Source organism: Molossus molossus, unplaced genomic scaffold (assembly GCF_014108415.1).
Source record: "Molossus molossus isolate mMolMol1 unplaced genomic scaffold, mMolMol1.p scaffold_m16_p_13, whole genome shotgun sequence".
Lineage (NCBI taxonomy): Eukaryota > Metazoa > Chordata > Mammalia > Chiroptera > Molossidae > Molossus > Molossus molossus.
The window spans coordinates 52,750,742-52,772,583 of NW_023425348.1; the positions used below are offsets into that span (position 1 = coordinate 52,750,742).

General features: G+C 39.8%; 1 protein-coding gene across 3 annotated transcripts in view; it reads right to left on the reverse strand.

Moving 5' to 3' along the window:
• TMEM41B (transmembrane protein 41B) overlaps positions 1–20,881 on the reverse strand; it is a 36,001-nt gene extending 15,120 nt beyond the window's left edge. For all 3 annotated transcript variants that reach the window (XR_004959303.1, XR_004959304.1, XM_036259484.1), the window contains exons 1-3: positions 20,578–20,881; positions 7,024–7,141; positions 4,261–4,389 (exon numbers count right to left, since the gene is read on the reverse strand). Coding sequence is in view for 1 of the 3 variants with exons in the window: in XM_036259484.1 (XP_036115377.1) it covers positions 4,261–4,389; positions 7,024–7,141; positions 20,578–20,869 (539 nt within the window). In the remaining 2 variants the exon portion in view is untranslated. The remainder of the gene's footprint in view (positions 1–4,260; positions 4,390–7,023; positions 7,142–20,577) is intronic.
• Between the last annotated feature and the right edge of the window lie 961 nt (positions 20,882–21,842).

Here is a 21,842-nt window from a genome sequence, read left to right on the forward strand (position 1 = left end):
CTGTTCAATCATATGTTAATTCCATTTTTAATTTTTTGAGGAAAGACTATGTATTCCATAGCAGCTGCACAATTTTACATGCCCAGCTACAGTGCATAGATAGAGGTTTCAATTTTTCCATATCCTTTTCCAAACTTGTTATTTTCTGTTTTTTGGATAGTGCGCATCCTACTGGGTATGAGGTTGCTTTAGATTTTTAAGGTTCCTGTTTCTTTTTCATTTTGATTAACTGATTTTATAATTATGTGAACAATTTACTTGATCCTAAAGTCAAATCTGCACAGTAAAGTACATTTAGAAAAGATTTACTTTTATCCCAGTTTCATCTCTCTTTTCACTTAAGAATATATCCTCAAGGTAATGCATTAACAACATATAAATACTTCTCATCCCCCCCCCTTTATTTTTCTTTATTGATTTTAGAGAGAAAGGGAGAGGAAGAGAGAGACAGAAACATCGATGAAAGAGAACATCGATTGGCCGCCTCCTGCATGCCCCCCACTAGGGATTTGGCCCACAACCTGGGCATATGCCTTGACTGGGAATCGAACTAATGACCTCTTGGTGCATGGGCTGACGCTCAGCCACTGAGCCACACTAGCTGGGCACTTCTCAACCTTTTTAACAGCTATACAATACTCCAGTTATTAACATGGTTTATTCAACCAATCCCCTATTTTGATAGACATTTGGGTATGGATACTTCTATTTGAATATTTAAAGCTCAATACAAAGTCAAAGAACTTTCAAGAATAAGACTGGCATAATACTGACAATTGCTGAAGCTGGGTGATGGGTACATAGGAGTTTATTATATGACTTTCTCTACTTTTTGTTGTTAATCCTCCACCCAAAGATATTTTTCCATCGATTTTTTTTTTTTTTTTTAAATAGTGGAAGGGAGGGAGGGAAAGAGAGAGAGAAAGAGAAACATCATCAATGTGAGAGGGGCACATCAATTGGTTGTCCCCTGGCATGACCCAGACTGAGACCAGGGATCAAACCTGCAACCCTTTGGTCCTAGAGCCAACAGTCTAACCACTGTGCAAAATGGGCGGGGCATCTTCTTCTGTGTATGTTTTAAACTTACCATAATAAAAGAACATTTTAAGTTACTCTAAGATTTTAGCCTTAGGGAAACAAACAGGGAAAGATTATGGTGACACTTTTAATGTCATCTACATCTCAAAAGTTCTAATTGACACCCAATACCAAATGAACATTCTAAATTCCTTAGCCTGGTACTCAAAATTCCCTATAAAATCTGAGTAAAGTATCTAGCCTACCTTCCTAAATTTATTTCTCAGTCCTCCCATGCTCTAGCCTATCTTCCTAAATTTATTTCTCAATCCTTTCCTGCTCACACCCTATACTCCACCTAAACTGGATTACTGATCACTTCCTAAACATGCTCTGTGCTTGTAAATTCTGCTCTACACTTGCTCTAAAATGACTGTCACATCTTCACCCATAACTCCTCAATATTCCAGATGGAAATAGTTGTTCTACTTTTGAATGCTCAAAACACTAAAGTTGTACTTAGCATACAATTAGTATTTTTAAAAAGCTGGTTAAATGAAAGAATGTTAGAAATAAAATAAGTAACTATAATGTAAAAAGTTATTTATATACAAGAGTCTGAAACTAGGTATTACAAATGAAGGTACTACGCCCTGGCCGGTTTGGCTCAGCGGTTAGAGCATCAGCCTGCGGTCCACAGAGACCCGGGTTCGGTTCCTGCTAAGGGCATGTACCTTGGCTGCAGTTTGTCCCCGGCCCTGGTTGGGTCGTGTGGGTGGCGGCCACTCGATGTGTCCCTTTCACATCGATGTTTCTCTCTCTTCCTCTCTCTCCTTCCCGCTCTATCTGAGTAAAAAATGGAAAAATGTTCTCGGGTGAGGATAAAAAAAAAAAAAGAAAACACTAAAAAAAAAAACAAAAACAAAAACAAATGAAGGTACTAGTACTGCATGTTGAATACATAGCCACTAGCCATATATGGCTATAGAGACATTGCAATGCGCCTACTCCAAATTATCAGATGTTTCTTTTTACTCCTTCAAATGTGCCAGCTAAAACAAATTTTAAATTATATGTGGCTTGTATTATATTTCTTTTTATTTTTTTCCTCACCCGAGGACATATTTTGTTCAGATAGAGTGGGATGGAGAGAGAGGAACAGAGAGAGAGAGAAACATCGATGTAAAAGGGACACATCGAGTGGCTGCCACCTGCACGACCGACCAGGGCTGGGACAAACTGCAACCGAGGTACGTGCCCTTAGTGGGAACCGAACCCGGGTCTCTCTGAACCGCAGGCCGACGCTCTAAACGCTGAGCCAAACCAGCCAGGGTGCTTGTATTATATTTCTATTAATCAGCACTATATTAGTTATATGCCCTAAGATAAAGTCTTTCTTTTTATTGTTATTCACTGAGTTTTAAAAAAATATCCTTTTAACATTCAGCTTAAGATTCAAAAGTGTAAATAAAAGGAAAATGTATAAAACATGAATTTTTTATCTTATAAAAATCTAGCTCTGGCCAGTGTGGCTCAGTTAGTTCAGCACTGTCCCATGCACCCAGAGGTCACAGGTTCAATTCCCGGTGAGGGCACATGCCCAGGTTGTGTGCTGGATCCCCAGCAAGGAGCATGCAGGAAGCAGCCAATCAATGTTTTTCTCTCATCAATGTTTCTACCTCTTTCTCCCTTCCTCTCTGTCTAAACTTTTTTTTTTTTATCCTCACCCGAGGACATTTTTCGATATTTTGTTCAGATAGAGTGAGAGGGAGAGCGAGAGAGAGAAACATCGACGTGAAAGGGACACATCGAGTGGCTGCCACCCACACAACCCAACCAGGGCCGGGGACAAACTGCAACCAAGGTACATGCCCTTAGCGGGAACCAAACCCGGGTCTCTCCGGACCGCAGGCTGACGCTCTAACCGCTGAGCCAAACTGGCCAGGGCTAAACTTTTTATTTTAATCCTCACCCAGGGACATTTTTGCTTTTATCTTCAGGCAGAGTGGGAAGGAGAGAGGGAGGAAGAGAGAGAGAGAAACATTGATGTGAGAGGGACACAATGATGGTTGTCACCCACACAACCCCATCCAGGGCCGGGGACAAACTGCCACTGAGGTACATGCCCTTTGCGGGAACTGAACCTGGGTCTCTCTGGACGCCAGCTGATGCTCTAACTGCTGACCCAAACTGGCCAGGGAGCATTTTTTAAAAAATAAAAAAAGTATAAAAAAAAGAAAAGAAAAGCTGGTATAAAAAGCATAATTATCTCTGGCCAGTTTGGCTCAGCGGTTAGAGCGTCAGCCTGTGAACCAGAGTCAAAGGTTCAATCCCAGTGAAGGGCACGTACCTCAGTTGCAGTTCGTCCCTGACCTTCGTCGGGGTCTGCAGGAAGCAACCAATCGATATATGTCTCTCAGATGGATGTGTCTCTCTCTCCCCTTCCCCTTCTATCTGAAGATAAATGGAAAAATATCCTCGGGTGAGGATTTAAAAAAAAAAGCATAACTATAAGAGACAATGTCTTTCATTAACTGAGAAGATTTGAAAAATAGAATGAATTAGAATAAAAGATACAAAAATTAGAAATTAAAGTTCAAATCCAAAAATTAGAAGTTTAATCACTAGTAGCACAAGCAGCGTGAAAATATTTAGAAAGAATAAAGCTGTTTTCATGACTAGTTAAAAATACAACATATATTTCTATAAAAGAAAGAAATAAATACTTAGTATTTTTTTTAAAAGTCCATATCCTTTGAATAATTATCCTCTTGGGATATTTTTTACAATGAAAACCATTAAATGAAAGAAATATAATAAAAAAAGATTCATAATAAAATTATCTAAAAAATTAAATACAAATCATATCTTCAAACCTAAGGGAACATTTTAAAATTATGGTATGCTGACTACTAATTCAAAATCATCAATTAAATTAAGGCAACAAATAAAGTAATCATAAATAAAATATTTATCTTATAATACAGAGGAAAATAATATTTATAAGTGAAATAAGCAGAATACACTAATACTGGTAATAAATATCCAGAAATAATAATTGAGTTGACGATATAGGATTAAAGTGATTTGCATTTTAATTTTTCAATATTCTATTTAATACTATTACACTGCATTAACAACTTTTAAAAGGAAAAACAGTTATGTATAACTAAGCAGCAGATCTTTTAAAAAACCTTTTCTTGAACAAAAATAGAAAACGTTTATCAGTTAAAAGGATACAAAATATATGTAGCAAAATAAGCTACAAGTACTTGTACATAAAAGGTGTCCTTATATTTGGATAAAACTTTTCCTAGAGCCTTGGCATCATCCATATCTCTGGGAACCTTCATATTCACTCTTTCTTCTCTAAAAAACATAAAATTAAAGCGTAAAAAATTTTAAAGAAATTTGCCAAAATAATTAATATTATAACCAGTCAACTTCAAAACATGAAGTTTTATCCAAAATGATGTCTTGATCCATAGTATATTAAACTAAATTCATAATTTTTAACTTCAAAAGTCTACATTATTTTTAATGCTTTAATAATAATATAATATAATCAGACATGCACTCTCTATATATGAAAGGTCAAGGTAACCCAAACTAGATGGGTAAAAGCATTTGCTCCAACACTGTTATAAATTTTAAGAAATAAACCACTAATGTTAGCAATATTTAAAACATATTTAACATCATTTTGGGTAATCCTCATGATAAGCTAAAGTCAATAATCAATTACAACTGAAATTAAAAACGTTATTAAATTTACAGTTTATACCTTTTCTGGAATATTCCAGCTCAGAGTTCAGAAAACTTAAACATTTTCTATGCTGTACACCTGAAACTAATATAATATTGTATGTCAACTATAATTAGAAAAAAAAATGTTTAAGCTTAAAACATTTTCCCCCTTTCTATTAATTTTACTTTATATTTGGGTTCTTGTTTGGAATTGAATGATTTATTGCTTATAAAAGCCTCAAATAATCACCTTTGCATTTAATGTATATTGTGCCCATTTGTTTACATGATAAAATTTAACTGACCTTGCAGAACAATGATAGAATGCTAAGTCCTATAAAAATAGCACGTAAACTAAAATGGGTTTTCTCATTATAAATATAAAAACTGAAACAGCTCTTTATTGGCATGTGCATGCAAACACACACGCACACACAACACAACACAACACAAACAGAAAGAAACAAGCAGAATTATAACAGGTTTATAACAACACATTACTATATACATGTGATGTAATTCTTTTTAATCCTCTCCTGAGGACATTTTTCCATTTTTTGTTCAGATAGAGTGGAAGGGAGAGAGAGGGAGAGAGAGAGAGAAACATCAATGTGAAAGGGACACATCGAGTGGCTGCCACAGGCACGACCAACCAGGGCCGGGGACAAACTGCAACCGAGGTACGTGCCCTTAGCGGAAATTGAACCCGGGTCTCTCGGGACCGCAGGCCGACACTCTAACTGCTAAGCCAAACCGGCCAGGGCCATGTGATGTAATTCTTAAACCAGATTGAGAACAAAGACAACTTTAATCTATACTCTATATTATTTCCCTTTCAAATAGTTTTCTATTTCCTACTCTCTGATCAAAACCAGAAAGAACCTAAAATTCAATCATACTGATATTAACATAATGCAACATTGCTATCTTCCCAAAGGCATTTATTTACACTGATGTAAGAAATCAAAGTATTAAAATATAAATAAGTTTAACTACAAATTTTCAAGCATAAGAAATTGTTAATGAAAGAAACTTAGAGGAAATAGTAACTTCCTGATACCTTGAAATCACTTTTGCTATCCATTACCACATCAGGTTGGCCCTGGCTGAAAGTCTCACTACATTTCAGTAGTCTTTTATAGGTCCATTTCACTGTGAAAAATACCCATTAAGACCATATTATTTCCATAAAACAGGGAAGAGGGAAAGTGCTAGGAGACATAGATGTAGTGGGTGAGGAGATGAACAGAAGACAAAAACTGGTCACAAGGAAAGGTAGAGAGAATAAGTGATGGAAAAGGGAAAAGCAGAGATCATCAGTATTTTTCAAAATGCACATCAATATTTATTTTATTTTATGAGACAGAGGAAGGGAGAGAGAGAAACAGCACTGTGAGAGAGAAACATTAATCAGCTGCCTCCTGCATGCCCCCTAGTGGGGATCAAGCCCCAAACCCAGGCATGTGCCCTGACCAGGAATTGAACCCGGAACTCTCAATTCACTCAGCCACACTGGCTGGGCACAGGTCAGTATCTATTACGGACTGTAAAATAAATTTACTTGGTCTACTAGCATTAAAAAATGAAATAAAATAGTTTAGAAAATATCAGAAACCACCACCTGTTTCACAAAATTTTAACTTAGTTTTATATGTATATATGTATGCAAAGTGAAGGGAGAAGAGAAGGAGAGGGTAAGAACATATATATGTGCAGGATCATTAAAAGATTAGGCCTTATTTAGAGGAGCAGTGCTAGGAAAACTTTGCACAGAAACTCAAGGGGCATATTTGGAAATAAGTATTTAAATAACAGGGTCAAGCCCTGGCTGGCTTGGCTCAGTGGATAGAGTATCAGCCCATGGATGGAAGGGTCTCTGGTTCCATTCCCAGTCAAGGGCATGAACCTGGGTTGTAGGTTTGATCCCCGGCCCCGGTTAGGGTTGTAGGGGAGGCAACCAATCAACGTGTCTTTCTCACATCAATGTTTCTTCCTTTCTCTCTCCCTTCCACTCTCTCTAAATATCAATGGTAAAATATCCTTGGGTGAGGATTAACAACAACAACAAAAAAGAACAAAAATAAAATAAATAAATAAATAACAGTGTCAATCAATATCAATATGAATTTGTTACAAGCCATGAGAACTGATGTACAATCACCATGACAGTTCTGTTGCTTAAAATTAGTTTAATTTTTAATCCACTTTCATCTCTATAAATGTCTAGACATTTTTAGTTTCTTTCAGCATACTTACTCACTAAGCTGAGGAAAATTTTTGTATACCAAAAACATTACAAAAGCTGCAGATAAGAAAATGGACACCAATATAAGAAGTGACGTTCTTGCTGATCCAGCTTCTGCACAGGCTTTTTCTGAAACAAACAACAAAAAAGACGCTATAATTAAGATAAATATAAAGGAACACATTATGTCAAGCCAGCTAATAATTTCCTTAAAGGCTTTCCTTCCAGAAAGCTGTTCACACTTTTGCCCAAAAAACTGTAACATTAAAATTTTATTTTATTTTTTATCCTCATCTGAGGACATTTTTCCATTTTTTGTTCAGATAGAGTAGGAGGGTGAGAGAAGAAGAGAGCGAGAAACATCGACGTGAAGGGGACACAGCGAATGGCTGCCACCCACACGACCAACCAGGGCTGAGGAAAAACTGCAACCGAGGTATGCACCCGTAGCAGGAACCAAACTCGGCTCTCCCTGGACAGCAGGCTAACGCTCTAACCGCTGAGCCAAACTGGCCAGGGCTGTAACGTTAAAATTTAAGTACAGCCCAGCCAGTGTGGCTCAGTGAATTGAGCGTTGTGCCACGGACTGAGAGGTTCCAGTTTGATTCCCAGTCAGAGCACATGCCCGGGTTTCAGGCTCGATTACCATCAGGGTATGTGAAGGAGGCAGCCAATCAATGTATCTCCCTCACATCAATGTTTCTCTTTCCCGTCCTTTCTCTCTAAAAAATCAATAAAAACATTTTAAAAAATAAAATTTAAGTACTATATTTGACGTTTATTAAATTAGACACAGTACTTTTTGGCCTATATCCATTTTAGAAGCATGGAAAATCAGAACACCAGAATTTGTAGCATTGGTTTGTTAATAAACCAAAGAGGGGAAACAGGTATTGCTCTAAGTGCTACCACTGACTTTCAATTTTATTATCTATATTGGGAGCTGACAGTCTAGACAGAATGGCCTCTTAGGAAAAAGGAGGTAAACTAGCAATTACTTCAACTGTCATAAGAACCTAGAGGTTTCCCCAATGCAGCAAATTTCAACCTTCTAATGGTACAAATAAACTAATTACTAAAAATCTGCAGCATTGACAAAAAAATAGATATAATTCTGATTCATTCACACCAGATGGCTATTGTGTTGGCTGTTTTCATTTTTTTATTTAACAATCTAAGGGAAAAGAGGTCAGTGCCCCTGAATTGCACATTTTAAAAATTCTTGCGGCACACCAGTTGAAAATCGCTGTGCTAATCCAACTGATGAATGTTATACTTTCTCTTTACACCAAGGGCTTCAGAATATAGTTGAACCTCAAATGTTCTGGGTTGCTCTGTCTGTGATTCTAAGAATAAGAGAATTTGTTTGCATTTTCTTACAAGGTAATCTTAGTGTTATCTTTAAAATTTTATACAAGATAAAAGTATGAAATGAGATCCAGAAAAGAGCAAGCAGAATGAACAGACTGCTTTTAGTGAAAGAAGTCAATAGTGGGGTGCCAGGACAGCTTAATAGTTAGTACTCACTGGGGAAGAGGAAGGTATGGGCAACTCGATGTGTGTTGCCTACATTTACCATTATCCCATGTATATACTAATAACACTCAGGGGATTTAAAAAATACATGTATACTATAATTAGGATTTATTATTTTCAGTTCTCTGAGAATGGATCTACCACTATGCCCCACCCAACTACTGTCTATGTAACTTTTATACATGCTTTTATTAAGCATGCTTGTTCTCTATTAAATTTAGCAAATCATTCTTCATGAACATTTATAAAGGTATATCAGACAGGTGTCATTGCCTGATCTAGTAAGGCTCTTCCTTCTTGGAAACTAGCACCTTTCCTGTGCCCATCCTTCCTCCAAAGAGGCTAATCTCATTGGCCCTATTCTTACCATGTGATTCCAATATTCCACCCTCCCAAACAGATGGCTAACTTGCCCAAGGATGGACATCTTATTCAAGTAGAAATAATTCATTCCTGAGAATTTGAACTAATAAAAATAGATATTATTGTCAATGTCTTGAGGCTGAATGGTCAAAAAGTGTAGACCACAGTCAATAACACAGCAAGCCAAAGACATGTACCAGAAAATGTAAGAGGGGAGGTTGGGACAGAAATCCAGAGCGCAGAAATGGGAAATATAGCTAACCTACTTGATTTCTAACTTTCCACTTCACTTGAAGCCTGACTAGATTATTTCTTGCTCATGAATACTAGTGAGATTCTCTCATATTCTTAGAACAACTTCCCTTTTTATTTGTGTTGGTTCAAACAGATTACTGTTCCTTTTTAACCCAAAAGCTTTAAGTTTTTCATGTTATCTTTTTTGTTATTGTTGTTAATCTTTACCTGAGGATATTTTTTCCATTGATTTTTAGAGAGAGTGCAAGGGACAGTGGGAAGGAGGGAAGGAGAGGGAGGGAGAGAGAGGAGGGAAAAGGAAGGGAGAAGGAGGGAGACAAAAAGAAACACTGAAGTGAAAGAGACACATCAATTGGTTTCCTCCTGCACACGCTGGGACTGGTGCTGGGGATTGAACCTGCAACCCAGTACATGCCCTTGATCAGAAATTGAACCTGCGACCCTCTGGTTGGTGGGCAACACTCTAACTGCTGAGTCAAATCGGCCAGGGCTCATGTTATCTTTTGTCTCATTATTACAGTTTTAGATGTTACAACCGAATTAGTAAGATTTTGCTAAATTCTATGTTGAACATAGAGAAATCATCTAGCCCCTTCCTACTCAAAGCATGCTCTGTGAACTGTAAGAATCAGTATCATCAGTGAGCTTGTTAGAAATGCAGATCCTCAGGCCAGCATCCCAGACACTAAATCAGAACCTATATTTTAATAAAATACCCAGGTGATTTACATTCACATTAAAGTTTAAGAAGCAATAATCTAGCTCACCCTATTTTTATTTTATTCCTCACCCAAGGATATTTTTCACTTATTATCAGATAGAGTGGGAGGGAGGGAGGGAGAGAGACAGAGGGAAACATTGATGTGATAGAACCACATCGATTGGTTGCCTCCTGCACAACCCAAGAGGGCCAGGAACAAACCACAACCACAAGGAGCCGCAACTGAGGTACATGCCCTTGACTGGAATTGAACCCCCAACTCACTGGTATGCCAGCTGACACTCTAACCACTAATCCAAAATGGCCAGGGCCACCCTATCTATTTTAAAGTTAAGTAAACAGAGGTCCAAAGGAGGTTGCACTATCTACTAAAAAAAAAAAAAAAAAAAAAGAAAGCCCTGGCCGGTTTGGCTCAGCGGTTAGAGCGTCCATCTGCGGTCCGGAGAGACCGGGTTCGGTTCCCGCTAAGGGCATGTACCTCGGTTGCAGTTTGTCCCCGGCCCTGGTCGGTTGTGCGGGTGGCAGCCACTCGATGTGTCCCTTTCACATCGATGTTTCTCTCTCTCTCTCTCTGTTCCTCTCTCTCCCTCCCACTCTACCTGAACAAAAAGTGGAAAAATGTCCTCGGGTGAGGATAAAAAAAAAAAAAAAAGAAAGCCCTGGCCGGTTTGGCTCAGCGGTTAGAGCGTCCACCTGCGGTCCGGAGAGACCCGGGTTCGGTTCCCGCTAAGGGCATGTACCTCGGTTGCAGTTTGTCCCCGGCCCTGGTTGGTTGTGCGGGTGGCAGCCACTCGATGTGTCCCTTTCACGTCGATGTTTCTCTCTCTCTCTTCCTCTCTCTCCCTCCCACTCTATCTGTACAAAAAATGGAAAAATGTCCTAGGGTGAGGATTAAAAAAAAAAAAAAAGAAAAAAATCCCAAGCAACCAATTAGTGTTAAGTATATCTCCAAGGCATTTTACTATCCATTTACAGTCAACTTATAATTTCTGCTGAAACACCAACTGCTTAAGTTAGTGCTTTAATATACTAAATATGTTATTCTTACCTATTCATTAAACCAGGGTTCCTAAAAGACAATACTAGGTTTACTGAGTTCTAGTATAGGAACACTAAGGTTAGAAATGTTTTTTTCCAATTTTCTATAATCTAAACATATCACAAATCAGCCTAACCTCTCAACTAGTCCCTATCATTTTAACTTTGCTATGTTTCATTTTAATCTCAAAAAGGACTTTACTTCAAAAACCAAGTCACAAATAGAAACATGCCTGGCCAGTGTGGCTCAGTGGATGGAGTACAGTCACATGGACTGAGAAGTCCTGGTCAGGGCACATGCCAGGGTTTCAGGCTCAATCCCCAGCTGGGGAGTGAGGGCAGGGTCATGTAGTAGAAAGCCAATGGATGTTTCTCTCGCTCTCTCTCTAAAAAATCAATAAAAACATATTTTTTAAAAAAAGAAACTTATATGCTCATATCATACTTCTAAAATTTATTGCAGAGAAATGGGATCATAAAATAATACAAAAGACACCTTCAATGAAATAAACCAGGCATGCCTGCCTCTATTTTTTTTGAATCCTCACTGAGGATATGATTTCTTAAAATGATTTTAGAGAGAGAGGAAGGGAGAGAAGGAGGGGAGGGAGATGTTACAGAGAAACATCAATGTGTTGCCTCCCACACACACCCTAAATAGGCAGAACCTGCAACCTAGGTATGTGCCCTGACTGGGAATCGAACCTGTAACCTTTCGGTGTACTGGAAGACACTCCAACCAACTGAGCCACTGGTCAAAACGGCATGTCTGCCTTTTTTTTTTTTTTTTTTTAATCCTCACCCGAGGACATTTTTCCATTTTTTGTTCAGGTAGAGTGGGAGGGAGAGAGAGGAACAGAGAGAGAGAGAGAAACATCGATGTGAAAGGAACACATCGAGTGGCTGCCACCCACACAACCGACCAGGGCAGGGGACAAACTGCAACCGAGGTACATGCCCTTAGCGGGAACCGAACCTGGGTCTCTCTGGACCGCAGGCTGACGCTCTAACCGCTGGGCCAAACCGGCCAGGGCTGCCTTTTAATACTCTAGTTCATTAATCCATTGATGTATTTGTATACATGCTTTTTGGCAGCACAGTGAATTAAATAGACTTTAAACATCTGAGGTGGGTCAAATATAAAAAGATCTCTGCAGACTCTTATAACACAAATGCCAAATTGTCCACTACATTTTTGCCCTAATTATGATATCTAACTCAATGCGTATCGTGAGGACTCTTAATAAATATTTACTCACCCTAAAAAGAAAACCAAAGGAAAGAGTAATCAGCCAAAAGTTATAAAAATACCAAGTGTGTGCTAAAACCAATTCAACCAGAAAACCATATTTAAACACAAACTGTTCTCACAAGGCTAAAATGATTCTTTTCCTACTTCATTAAATAAAAAAAAGGTACTCTGCTAGAAAAGGAATATATAATATGTAAATATATATATACACATATAATATTTTGGCATAATTTTGTATGGGTTGACATAAAAGCAAAGATATGTTACCCTGGCTGGGTGGCTCGGATGGTTGGAGTGTCATCCCCTACACCAGAATGACTGAAGGTTCGATTTCCAGTCAAGGCACATACCCAGTTTGTGGGTTCACAATCTCTGGTTGAGGCAGGTAGGAGAGACAACAGATCCATGTTTCTCTCTCACGTTGATGTTTCTCTCTCTCCTTCCTTTCTCTTTCTTTAAAAGGGGGGGAAAAGTCCTGGCCGGTTTGGCTCAGCGGCTAGAGCGTTGGCCTGCGGTCCAGAGAGACCCAGGTTCGGTTCCCGCTAAGGGCACGTACCTTGGTTGCAGTTTGTCCCCGGCCCTGGTTGGGTCATGTGGGTGGCAACCACTCAATGTGTTCCTTTCACGTCGATGTTTCTCTCTCTCTCTCTCTCTCCCTCCCACTCTATCTGAACAAAATATCGAAAAATGTCCTTTGGTGAGGATTAGAAAAAAAAGGGGGGGGACCCGTTAACATAGGTGTATAGTCTGTATGATTTTTCTGGAGGCCTACTACTTATTCAAGGTATGCTACTTTTATTTTATATTATTTTTTAAAATTTTTTATCCTCACCAAGGACATTTTTCCATTTTTTATTCAGACAGAGCAGGAGGGAGAGAAAGGAAGAGAGAGAGAGAAACATCGACGTGAAAGGGACACATCGACTGGCTGCCACCCACACGACCCAACCAGGGCCGGGGACAAACTGCAACTGAAGTACATGCCCTTAGTGGGAACCGAACCCGGGTCTCTCTGGACTGCAGGCCAACGCTCTAACTGCTGAGCCAAACCAGCCAGGAAGGTATGCTACTTTTAAATCTACCTGGAACTAATTTGCCCAGCCCTCACTTTCTACTTCCCTTCTTGGAAACTAGCACAGTTCCCATGCCCATCCCCTCTCCAAAGAAGCTAATCTCATTGGCCCTATTCAGGTCCAGAGTTCAAAAAGTACTGATACACATAATTTAATACCATGGGTATCTTTTACTCTTCAAAACCATAAATAACTTTGGTTTCGTTATTGTTGTTTTTCATCCTGTAGATATTTGTGGATACTGAATTACTTCTAAGAATAAATGGCTGACTCTCTCCCCTTTCTTGGAACTTCTTTTAGGGTCTCTACTGTACAAGGTGTAGATCCCCTAACTAGACCTCCAAGGAATGGTACAAAGGGCCCTTGAGTTTATAAAAAAGCAAAATTACTGGCTAGAGTGACGGAAGCAAGATTTAAAGAGCAGGTAGAAATTCAGTTGAAGATTAAAAGATAAGAAAATAATTTACAGCTTTCTAACCTGTACTGCAGCTAAACATTTTTAAAACTCCTCACCCAAGTATATGTTTTATTGATTTGAGAGAGAGAGGAAGGGGAAGAGAGAAAGAGAGAGAGAAACATCGATCGGTTGCCTCCTATACATGTCCCAACCAGGGATAAAACATGCAACCTAGGTGTGTGCCCTGACCAGGAATCGAACCCACAACCTTTGGTGTATGGGATGATGCTCCAACTAACTGAGCCACCTGGCCAGGGCTAAACATATTTTGAAGACTTCAACAGTTCTCTTAAGTTAAATAAGACATGTAGCATGCTAGCCCTAAAATTAAACTATAATATTTTTCTTCCCATTATGAATTCACCAGCCCTAAGTAAGGAGTTACAGGGGAGAAAGGTGTCAAGACAACATTTAACTGGACTACAGAATAGTAACTACTCTGAGGATCCTTTCAGTACATACCTTTGACTGCTCCATGTCTTACAGTTGGATGATGAAATATACAGACACTTGAACAAAATTAACCTCCAAGTTTATTTTCTTCACTTTCTAAAATTAGACAAACTTTTGCAAGCACTGTGTTCAACAATAACACACACACACACACACACACACACATACACTGATAAGAATGCAATAAAATGAAGTGACATTCCATTTTGAAGCTCTCTTTTACAAAAACTGGTAAATAGGGAGAGCTGGCTATTATGATTCAACAATCCTTCTTGAGGATAATCCTAATAAACCCAGAGACTAGCATGTAATTTGTTTACTTCTAAACAGATAAAAGGCAAAGAATGTGTTCTAAGAATAACTCTACATCTAAATGTGTAGCATACATATTTATAATGTGCCTTCTTCTGGCTGCATTAGACACGTGTCATTTAGGATTTAGAGCTACCCACACCAGTACTTTATACATTCATTAACCTCTAAATCTTCCATCCTACTAATTCCCAATCTGAATCATCCCATTATCTGCTTTTCCAACCCCCTCCCAGGCCAAAGGTACTGTTAGAGAGTCAGATCATTGTGCTTCCTTGGCCTAGAACAAGTTCACATGTTTTTCTATCTTCAATTAAGATCATCAATGGCAAACAAGAATCCTTTTACAGCACTCTCCAAAAGAGCTATTTCAAGTCTCTTCAAGCTTTTAATTCTACCTTCCTCTACTCTCAACCAATGACACTGCCTCCACACTTTAGTGAGCTCCCAATCTCTAACTCAAGATCTGCTCTTTCCTTGTCCCTTTCCCCTTACCTTTGCATTAAATGCCAGCACACTTCCTTCCAGGCTTGCTTTCAGAATTATTTCTCCATTCACCCAGTATCTTTAATTCTTCCCTCTTACAACACCTTTTCTCTAACTTCTAATACGTATATATCCACCCTGAAAAAGCCTGACAAACTTAATTCCCCTGTAGTAACTCCCTATTTCTCTTGTTACTTTCATATCAAAACCTTTTGAAATGCAAAATCTGCCCTGGCCGGTTTAGCTCAGCAGTTAGTGTGTCAGCGCGCGGACCTGAGAGTCTCTGGGTTCAGTTCCCGCTAAGGGCACGTACCTTGGTTGCAGTTTGTCCCCGGCCCCGGGTTGGGGTCCTATGGGTGGCAGCCAGTCGATGTGTGTCTCTCACATGGATGTTTCTCTCTCTCTTCCTCCCTCTCTCCTTCCTGCTCTATCTGAAGATAAAAGGAGAAAAAATGTCCTCAGGTAAGGATAAATAAAAGAAAAGAAAAGCAAAATCTTCCTATGTCTCTAAGACCTTAGGAATGATTCTTAATGGTCATCTAATCCACTACTTGTCAATATTCAGATTCCGTTAGAACTACCTGATCCCATCATGAAGGAAGCAAAGACCTATCTCTCCTGAGAATATAACTTTACAGGGACTCTAACAAGTTTTTAAGGTCACAAGACTCTACTGTAGTATTGTTGGAAGCAAATTTTATTTCAAGGGCTTTCAAATTTTTAAATTATCAATAAAAAGTAGTAATATCATTGAATATAAATTTAAACAGTTAAAATAACTATAAAATCCAAAAAAATAAACATTAAAAACAAACACACAGCCTGGCCAGTGTGGCTCAGTGGTTGAGCATCGACCCATTCACCAAGAGGTTGCCAGTTTAATTCACGGTCAGGGTACATTCCCAGGTTGTGGGCCAAATCCCCAGTGGGGAGCATGCAGGAGGCGGCTAATCGATGTTCTTTCTCATAGATGTTTCTATCTCTCTCTCTCTCTCCCTCTCCCTGCCTGCCTCTCTAAAGTCAACAGAGAAAAAAGAAATTAAAAAACAAAAACAACACACACACACAGAAAGTAGGTTTGTAGGTAGAAGAAATAGTACTACCTATTTTGCACAAAAGCTTATTCTCTAAGGTTTATGCCCTTCAACTCTGCTACCATTCAACCCATAAACCCTCACTCACTATCATCTAACCCCCTATTCACTGAAGACTGAGACCAAGCTTATAGCAACCTTCTTCATAATCTCAAAAGATTCATCATCCATTTGCATGATCCACCCAGCCTCAAAATTTTTAAACCTTCATTTCTATTCAACTTTAGCCAACCACTTCCAGGGGTACACTAAGTTCTCACATCACCTGAGACTGCTCCACCATAGACATTTTAAATCCCAATAAGTCATTCTTTTATCATCTATATTCTTTCATAAGCTTACTCACTCCATTTTCTACCTTCTGTTGGAATCCTCACTTTTCTTCCTTTCATACCCACCCAGCCTAGATTAAATGGTGTGTCATCTGAAGCACCTTTGACTGGAATCCTTATCCTTTCCTTATATCTAAACTAGCCCCAAATCAGTGTTACAAGTTCACTTTCTTCATCCCTACACCAAGATGGTTGAACACAAATAGAGGAAAATCATGAGTTATCCATCATATAGGCCCACATTTTTTTGGAAAACTGACTTAGCCTCATTTCTACTCATTTTTCTAGGTGTAGGACATGAATCAGGCTGAGCCAATCAGGTCATCCTTACCTCCTGATGACAATGATAGGTTCAGGTATAAGCATCTGATTGACACAGTCTAATCAGAGTGAATAACTAGAACTTTATTGGTAATGCTAAGAAAACGATTCTCAAAATTAACAAGGAAGCATTTAGCTTATCTGGACCTTGAAGAGGAATCAACCTTAAAGTAAAGATGACATCAAATAAACAGACCATGACATGAAAGAAATCTAATCCTAATGATATCATTGAGCCACTGGTTCCAGACCAAAGCCAGTGAATCCCACTTAATCTCTCGACTTTTTAGTTCTATGAACCAATAAACTTCATTTTAGCAAGGGTTTCGATTGTGGTTTCTATTAATTATGAGCAAAATAATCCTGACAGCCCTGGCCGGTTTGGCTCAGCGGTTAGAGTGTCAGCACTTGGACCAAAGGGTCTCAGGTTTGAATCCCAGTCAAGGGAACATACCTGGGTTGGAAGTTAGATCCCTGGTCCTGGTCAAGGGTCATGCAGGAAGCAGCCAATCAATCTGTCTCTTACATATCGATGTTTCTCTCTTTTGCTCTCTCCCTCCCTCCCCTTCACTCTATCTAAAAATCAGTGGAAAAAAATACTCAGGTTGAGGATTAACAACAACAACAAAAAGTAATAGAGATAAGATAGTCAAAGCGAGGAAGGGTTAAGGAACATATCCAAGATCATGCAGCTATCCACTTCCTAATTGACTCAATCCAGACCCTTCACATTCTTAAAAAAAAAAAAAGAAAGAAAAAAAGAATCCTGATACATTAATATTTGGGTTGAGACAGACATCAACAAATCAGGCTAATAATACCTTAGTTAATGCCCAGCTAGTTGCCTATTTTAGTCTAACCTTAGTTCCCAGTTATCAGTAATCAGAGCTTTCTTTTTCCTCTTAGCCAGTATCTTACTTACAGCAGATCCTCAAAGAGTATTTGTTGAAACAAATTAGCATGGCAGGATCTAGAATAAGCATCTGAGAGGGATTATTTTACAAGTTCTAACAGTATTGTCTTCTAAAAGCAACAAAACCAACTTCGAGACAGTGTTAGTTTCAAACATTTTTGGTTGCACTCCACAATAAGCAATGTGTTTTATATCATGATCTGGTACACATAAAATCTATATAACTGAAAAAAAAATTCAAAGAAAATATCCCCTAATACATGTAAAGTGCTCTGCTATTTTCTCTTCTTTTTTTAAATCCTCACCTGAGGATATTTTTCCATTTTATCTTCAGATAGAGTAGGACTGGGGAGAAGGGGAGAGGGAGAGAGAGGGAGAGACAGAGAAACATTGATATGAGAGAGACATGCATCAATTGGTTGCCTCTCGCACGACCCCAACCAGGGCCAGGATGAATAGCAACTGAGGTAAGCGCCCTTGACTGGAATAGAACCCATGATCCTTTGGTCCATGGGCCGACGCTCTAACCACTGAGTCAAACAGGCCAGGGCTCTTCTTTTCTTAATGGCTCATCATTACTGATCAAACTGATTTCATACCATTCACAAGGGTAATAACTTTACATTGAAAAAAAAAAAACAGTTTTAGGTGTTCTCTTAACTCAATATGGGAGACATCTATGACTTGCTAGTAAACAGATCCTGCAATTAACAAAAATTATTTTTTATAACCTGAAAAATCGGTGGCTAAGTAGTTACAAATGACATCCCATTTATTACTAGCAGATTACCACCAGCAAGTAAATCAAACCCTCTCAGGTAAAATGTCCATGAAATTTCCTAACCACAAAGTTCAGAGAATTCCTAACACTAACTAGAGAGAGACAGAGATAGAGAAAGGAAATCAAGAAAAAGAGAAAACTAGCCCTGGCCGGTTGGCTCAGCGGTTAGAGCGTCGGCCCACCGACCGGAGAGTCCCAGGTTCGGTTCAGCTAAGGGCGTGTACCTTGGTTGCAGTTTGTCACTGGCCCTGGTTGGGGTTGTGTGGGTGGCAACCAGTCTATGTGTGTCTCTCTCTCTTCCTCCCTTCCACTCTATCTGAAGATAAATGCAAAAAATGTCTTCGAATGAGGATTAAAAAAAAAAGAGAGAGAGAGAGAAAACTAGGAATCATTAATAAAAAGGAAGGATCCAAAAACTTCCTTTGCCTAGCATTTTAAAGCCTTCTATATTATCACACTATGGCCAACCTTATCTCCTTCTACTTACCCGACGACAAAATTTCTTCACTCCTGACAAGTTACTCTCTTTACTGATACACATAAAAGGTTCACATTAACCTTCAAGCTATTTCCCCTGCCTAGAATCTGGTTCCCTTCTCTTATCCAAAACTTATTTATCCAAACTCTACTAGTCCATGAAGGCATGCTTTCATATCTCCTCCCTCTATCTTCCTATAGATTTGTAGTCCACAGAAGTTACTTGACAGCATCATAAAAATGTGTTGAATGTATTGTTCAAATGATAAAATAAGATAAGCAATTTAAAAACACTTTGGAGATTTCAAGGTATTATTTTCTGAAGAGCATTAGGTTAAAAAAAAAAAAGTAATAAATCAATAGACTTCTATCACAAACCAAATGACAATCTTTAGGGATGCCCTACCTGGAAAACACTTTTCCAGGAAACCCCTGGATTATTGTCACTATCAGGCCCACAACCTGGGCATGTACCCTGACCAGGAATCAAACTGGCGACCTCTTGGTGTATGGGTGGATGCTCAACCACTGAGCCACACCAGCAGGGCCACTGAAGACATTTTAAATTATTTTAAAATAAAATACCATTTTCTGCTAGAAACTCTTTTAATACATTTAATACATTTTAAGTTTGATTCTAAAGTATTTCAGCTGAAATGTTAAACATATCCTCATATTTATAACTTTTAAGTGTATAATACTTTATTGTTGACTATAGTTACAATGTTGTTAGACTCTCTTAAAAGACCCTCTCCTTACCTTACCCATCACTGGTGGTAGAACTAGTGTGAGTAAGCTTCCGACAACAACATAATGGCCATTTGTTAGGATCTATCTCTTCAAGGTAATGGGCTTTAAGAGCATCTAAAGAGCTTGATCATTTCAACTGCTGAAAAGCAATGAAAAACCCTATGCCAAGATGGGATCAAATTATGTAATTTCTAGGTACACCTCCCCCCCCCTTAAAATAATATTTAAAGCCCTGAGAAATGCCAGGGTGTAGTGGGGGAAAAAAAAACTTTAAAGATCACTAACATTTAGACCTCAGTTCATACAAGCCAAGCATTACAATAAATCCTTTACATGAATTACTTCCTTTAATCCACGTACCAATCTAAGTAGATACTATTAATTTTATCATCATCCCCACTGTACCGTTAAGACACGAAGCTCCGAAAGATAACAAGTCCAAAGTCATAAGTAGCAGAGACGCAAACCCAAGTGTTCCTGCCACCTGGAAGTTACACCTGTACGCAGTTATGTCCTTGCTCTTACCTACTACATTACTAATCTGGCTTTGTCATTTTTCGCAAGTCATATATCAACTCAGGATCTCAGTGTCTTCATCTGCAAAAATAAAGCAACGAATGCTAAAGTTCCTTACAGCTCTGTCTAGCTTCTGTATTATCAACCTTACAATCTCCCTAGCGTCAACAAGCCAGTGCCATTCCATCTTTTAACTGAATTCAACTAAAAAAACACAAAAACATTTACGACGCACCTACTACGTGCCCCACTTTGTGGTGGGCAGCAGCCCAAGCCCAGGTTCCCCATTCTTTCTGCTCCCGCCCCTGGGAGCGTACAGGCCCCTTACCCCCAGCAAATCCCTAGAACCCAGCTGGGGTCTTTTCCCGTCCAGAGCCCCTACTGGCACACTCCCGCCTCTGGCCGGGCCCAGCTCTGGTCCCTGGATCCACTCACCCTTGAGGTGGTCTCTGCTGCCCGGCGCTGTGGGACCCTGCGTCCCGGCTGCCCGGTCCCCCGGCGGGGTTGTCTGGAGTGCCCTCGTCTGTGATCTTTCGGCGACTCTGCCTTTCGCCATGGCTACTGCAGGAAGAGGCGGGGTGATGCTGCACCCCCTGAACAACTCCGCCCCAAGCGCCTTATAGCTCCCAAGAGCCACAGCCAGTTCCGGGGTGACCACCAAAGCGGAGACGACCTCAGTCGGCGAACACAGTGACGCTCCGCGGAGACCTGCAGCGCCCACTGGCATTCGGCTCCGCCCCGCGCCTCGCGCGCTCACTCCCGCCCAGTGACCGCGAGACAAGTCGGGGTTTCGGCCCTCCCCATTCACTGACCCGCCCCGCCTCTCTACTGCGGGAAGCATGCGCAGTCGCGGCAATGGAGTCATGCGGTGTGACTGGCGGACCCAAACTTCCAGTGCGCAGCTCTAGTTATCCGGAAGTGCAGTTCCAGAGACTTCAAACCCTTTGTTCCGGACTCCGGAAGTGCCTGTGAGTGACTAGCTGGCATTTCGCAAAGGGTGCTGATTCAGCCCACTCCCGTCTTCACCAGTTCTAAAGCTACTGTCTGGAATTTGGAGGGGCTAAAGAATGTTTGGTATGAAGATGATGGAAAACATAAAACCTGAGGCGATTCTACGGAGTTTCAGAAAACTAAGGCTGAAGGAGGAGCTATAACCGGTGAAGGTCACAGGGTGGCAGAAATGAGTTTTCCTGTTCCCAAGCAAGTGCTGTCCTTAGTCATCGCCCTGCCGCCCCTCTCTAGTGAACCCAGGTCTGCTCATTACCTTTAGCTTTTCCTTTGGCTGAGCGCAAAGGTGCCTTTTTTCGAGTTACTTTTTCCACTCCTACCTCTCCCAGCAGTATTCGGTTTATTCATGGGAGAATGTATTGGAATTCTCTCTTGAAAGCAACTTGGCAGTGTGTATAGAAACTCTGTTTCTATCCAGTAATTACATTTCTAGGAAACTATTCCTTGGAAATAAACATGCAAACAGAGTTGTTTCTAACAGTATTATTAGTATACTGGCAAATGTGAAAGCAATCTAAAAACCTAACACTAAAGGAAAATGGTTAAGTCCCTGGCTAGGTGTTCAGTTGGTTAGAGCATCGTGGACATAACGCCATTGTTGGAGGGCTCCATCCTCAGTCAGGGCACATAGAAGAATCAACCAATGAGTGCATGGATGAGGGAAACAACAAATGGATGTTTCAAAATCTCTC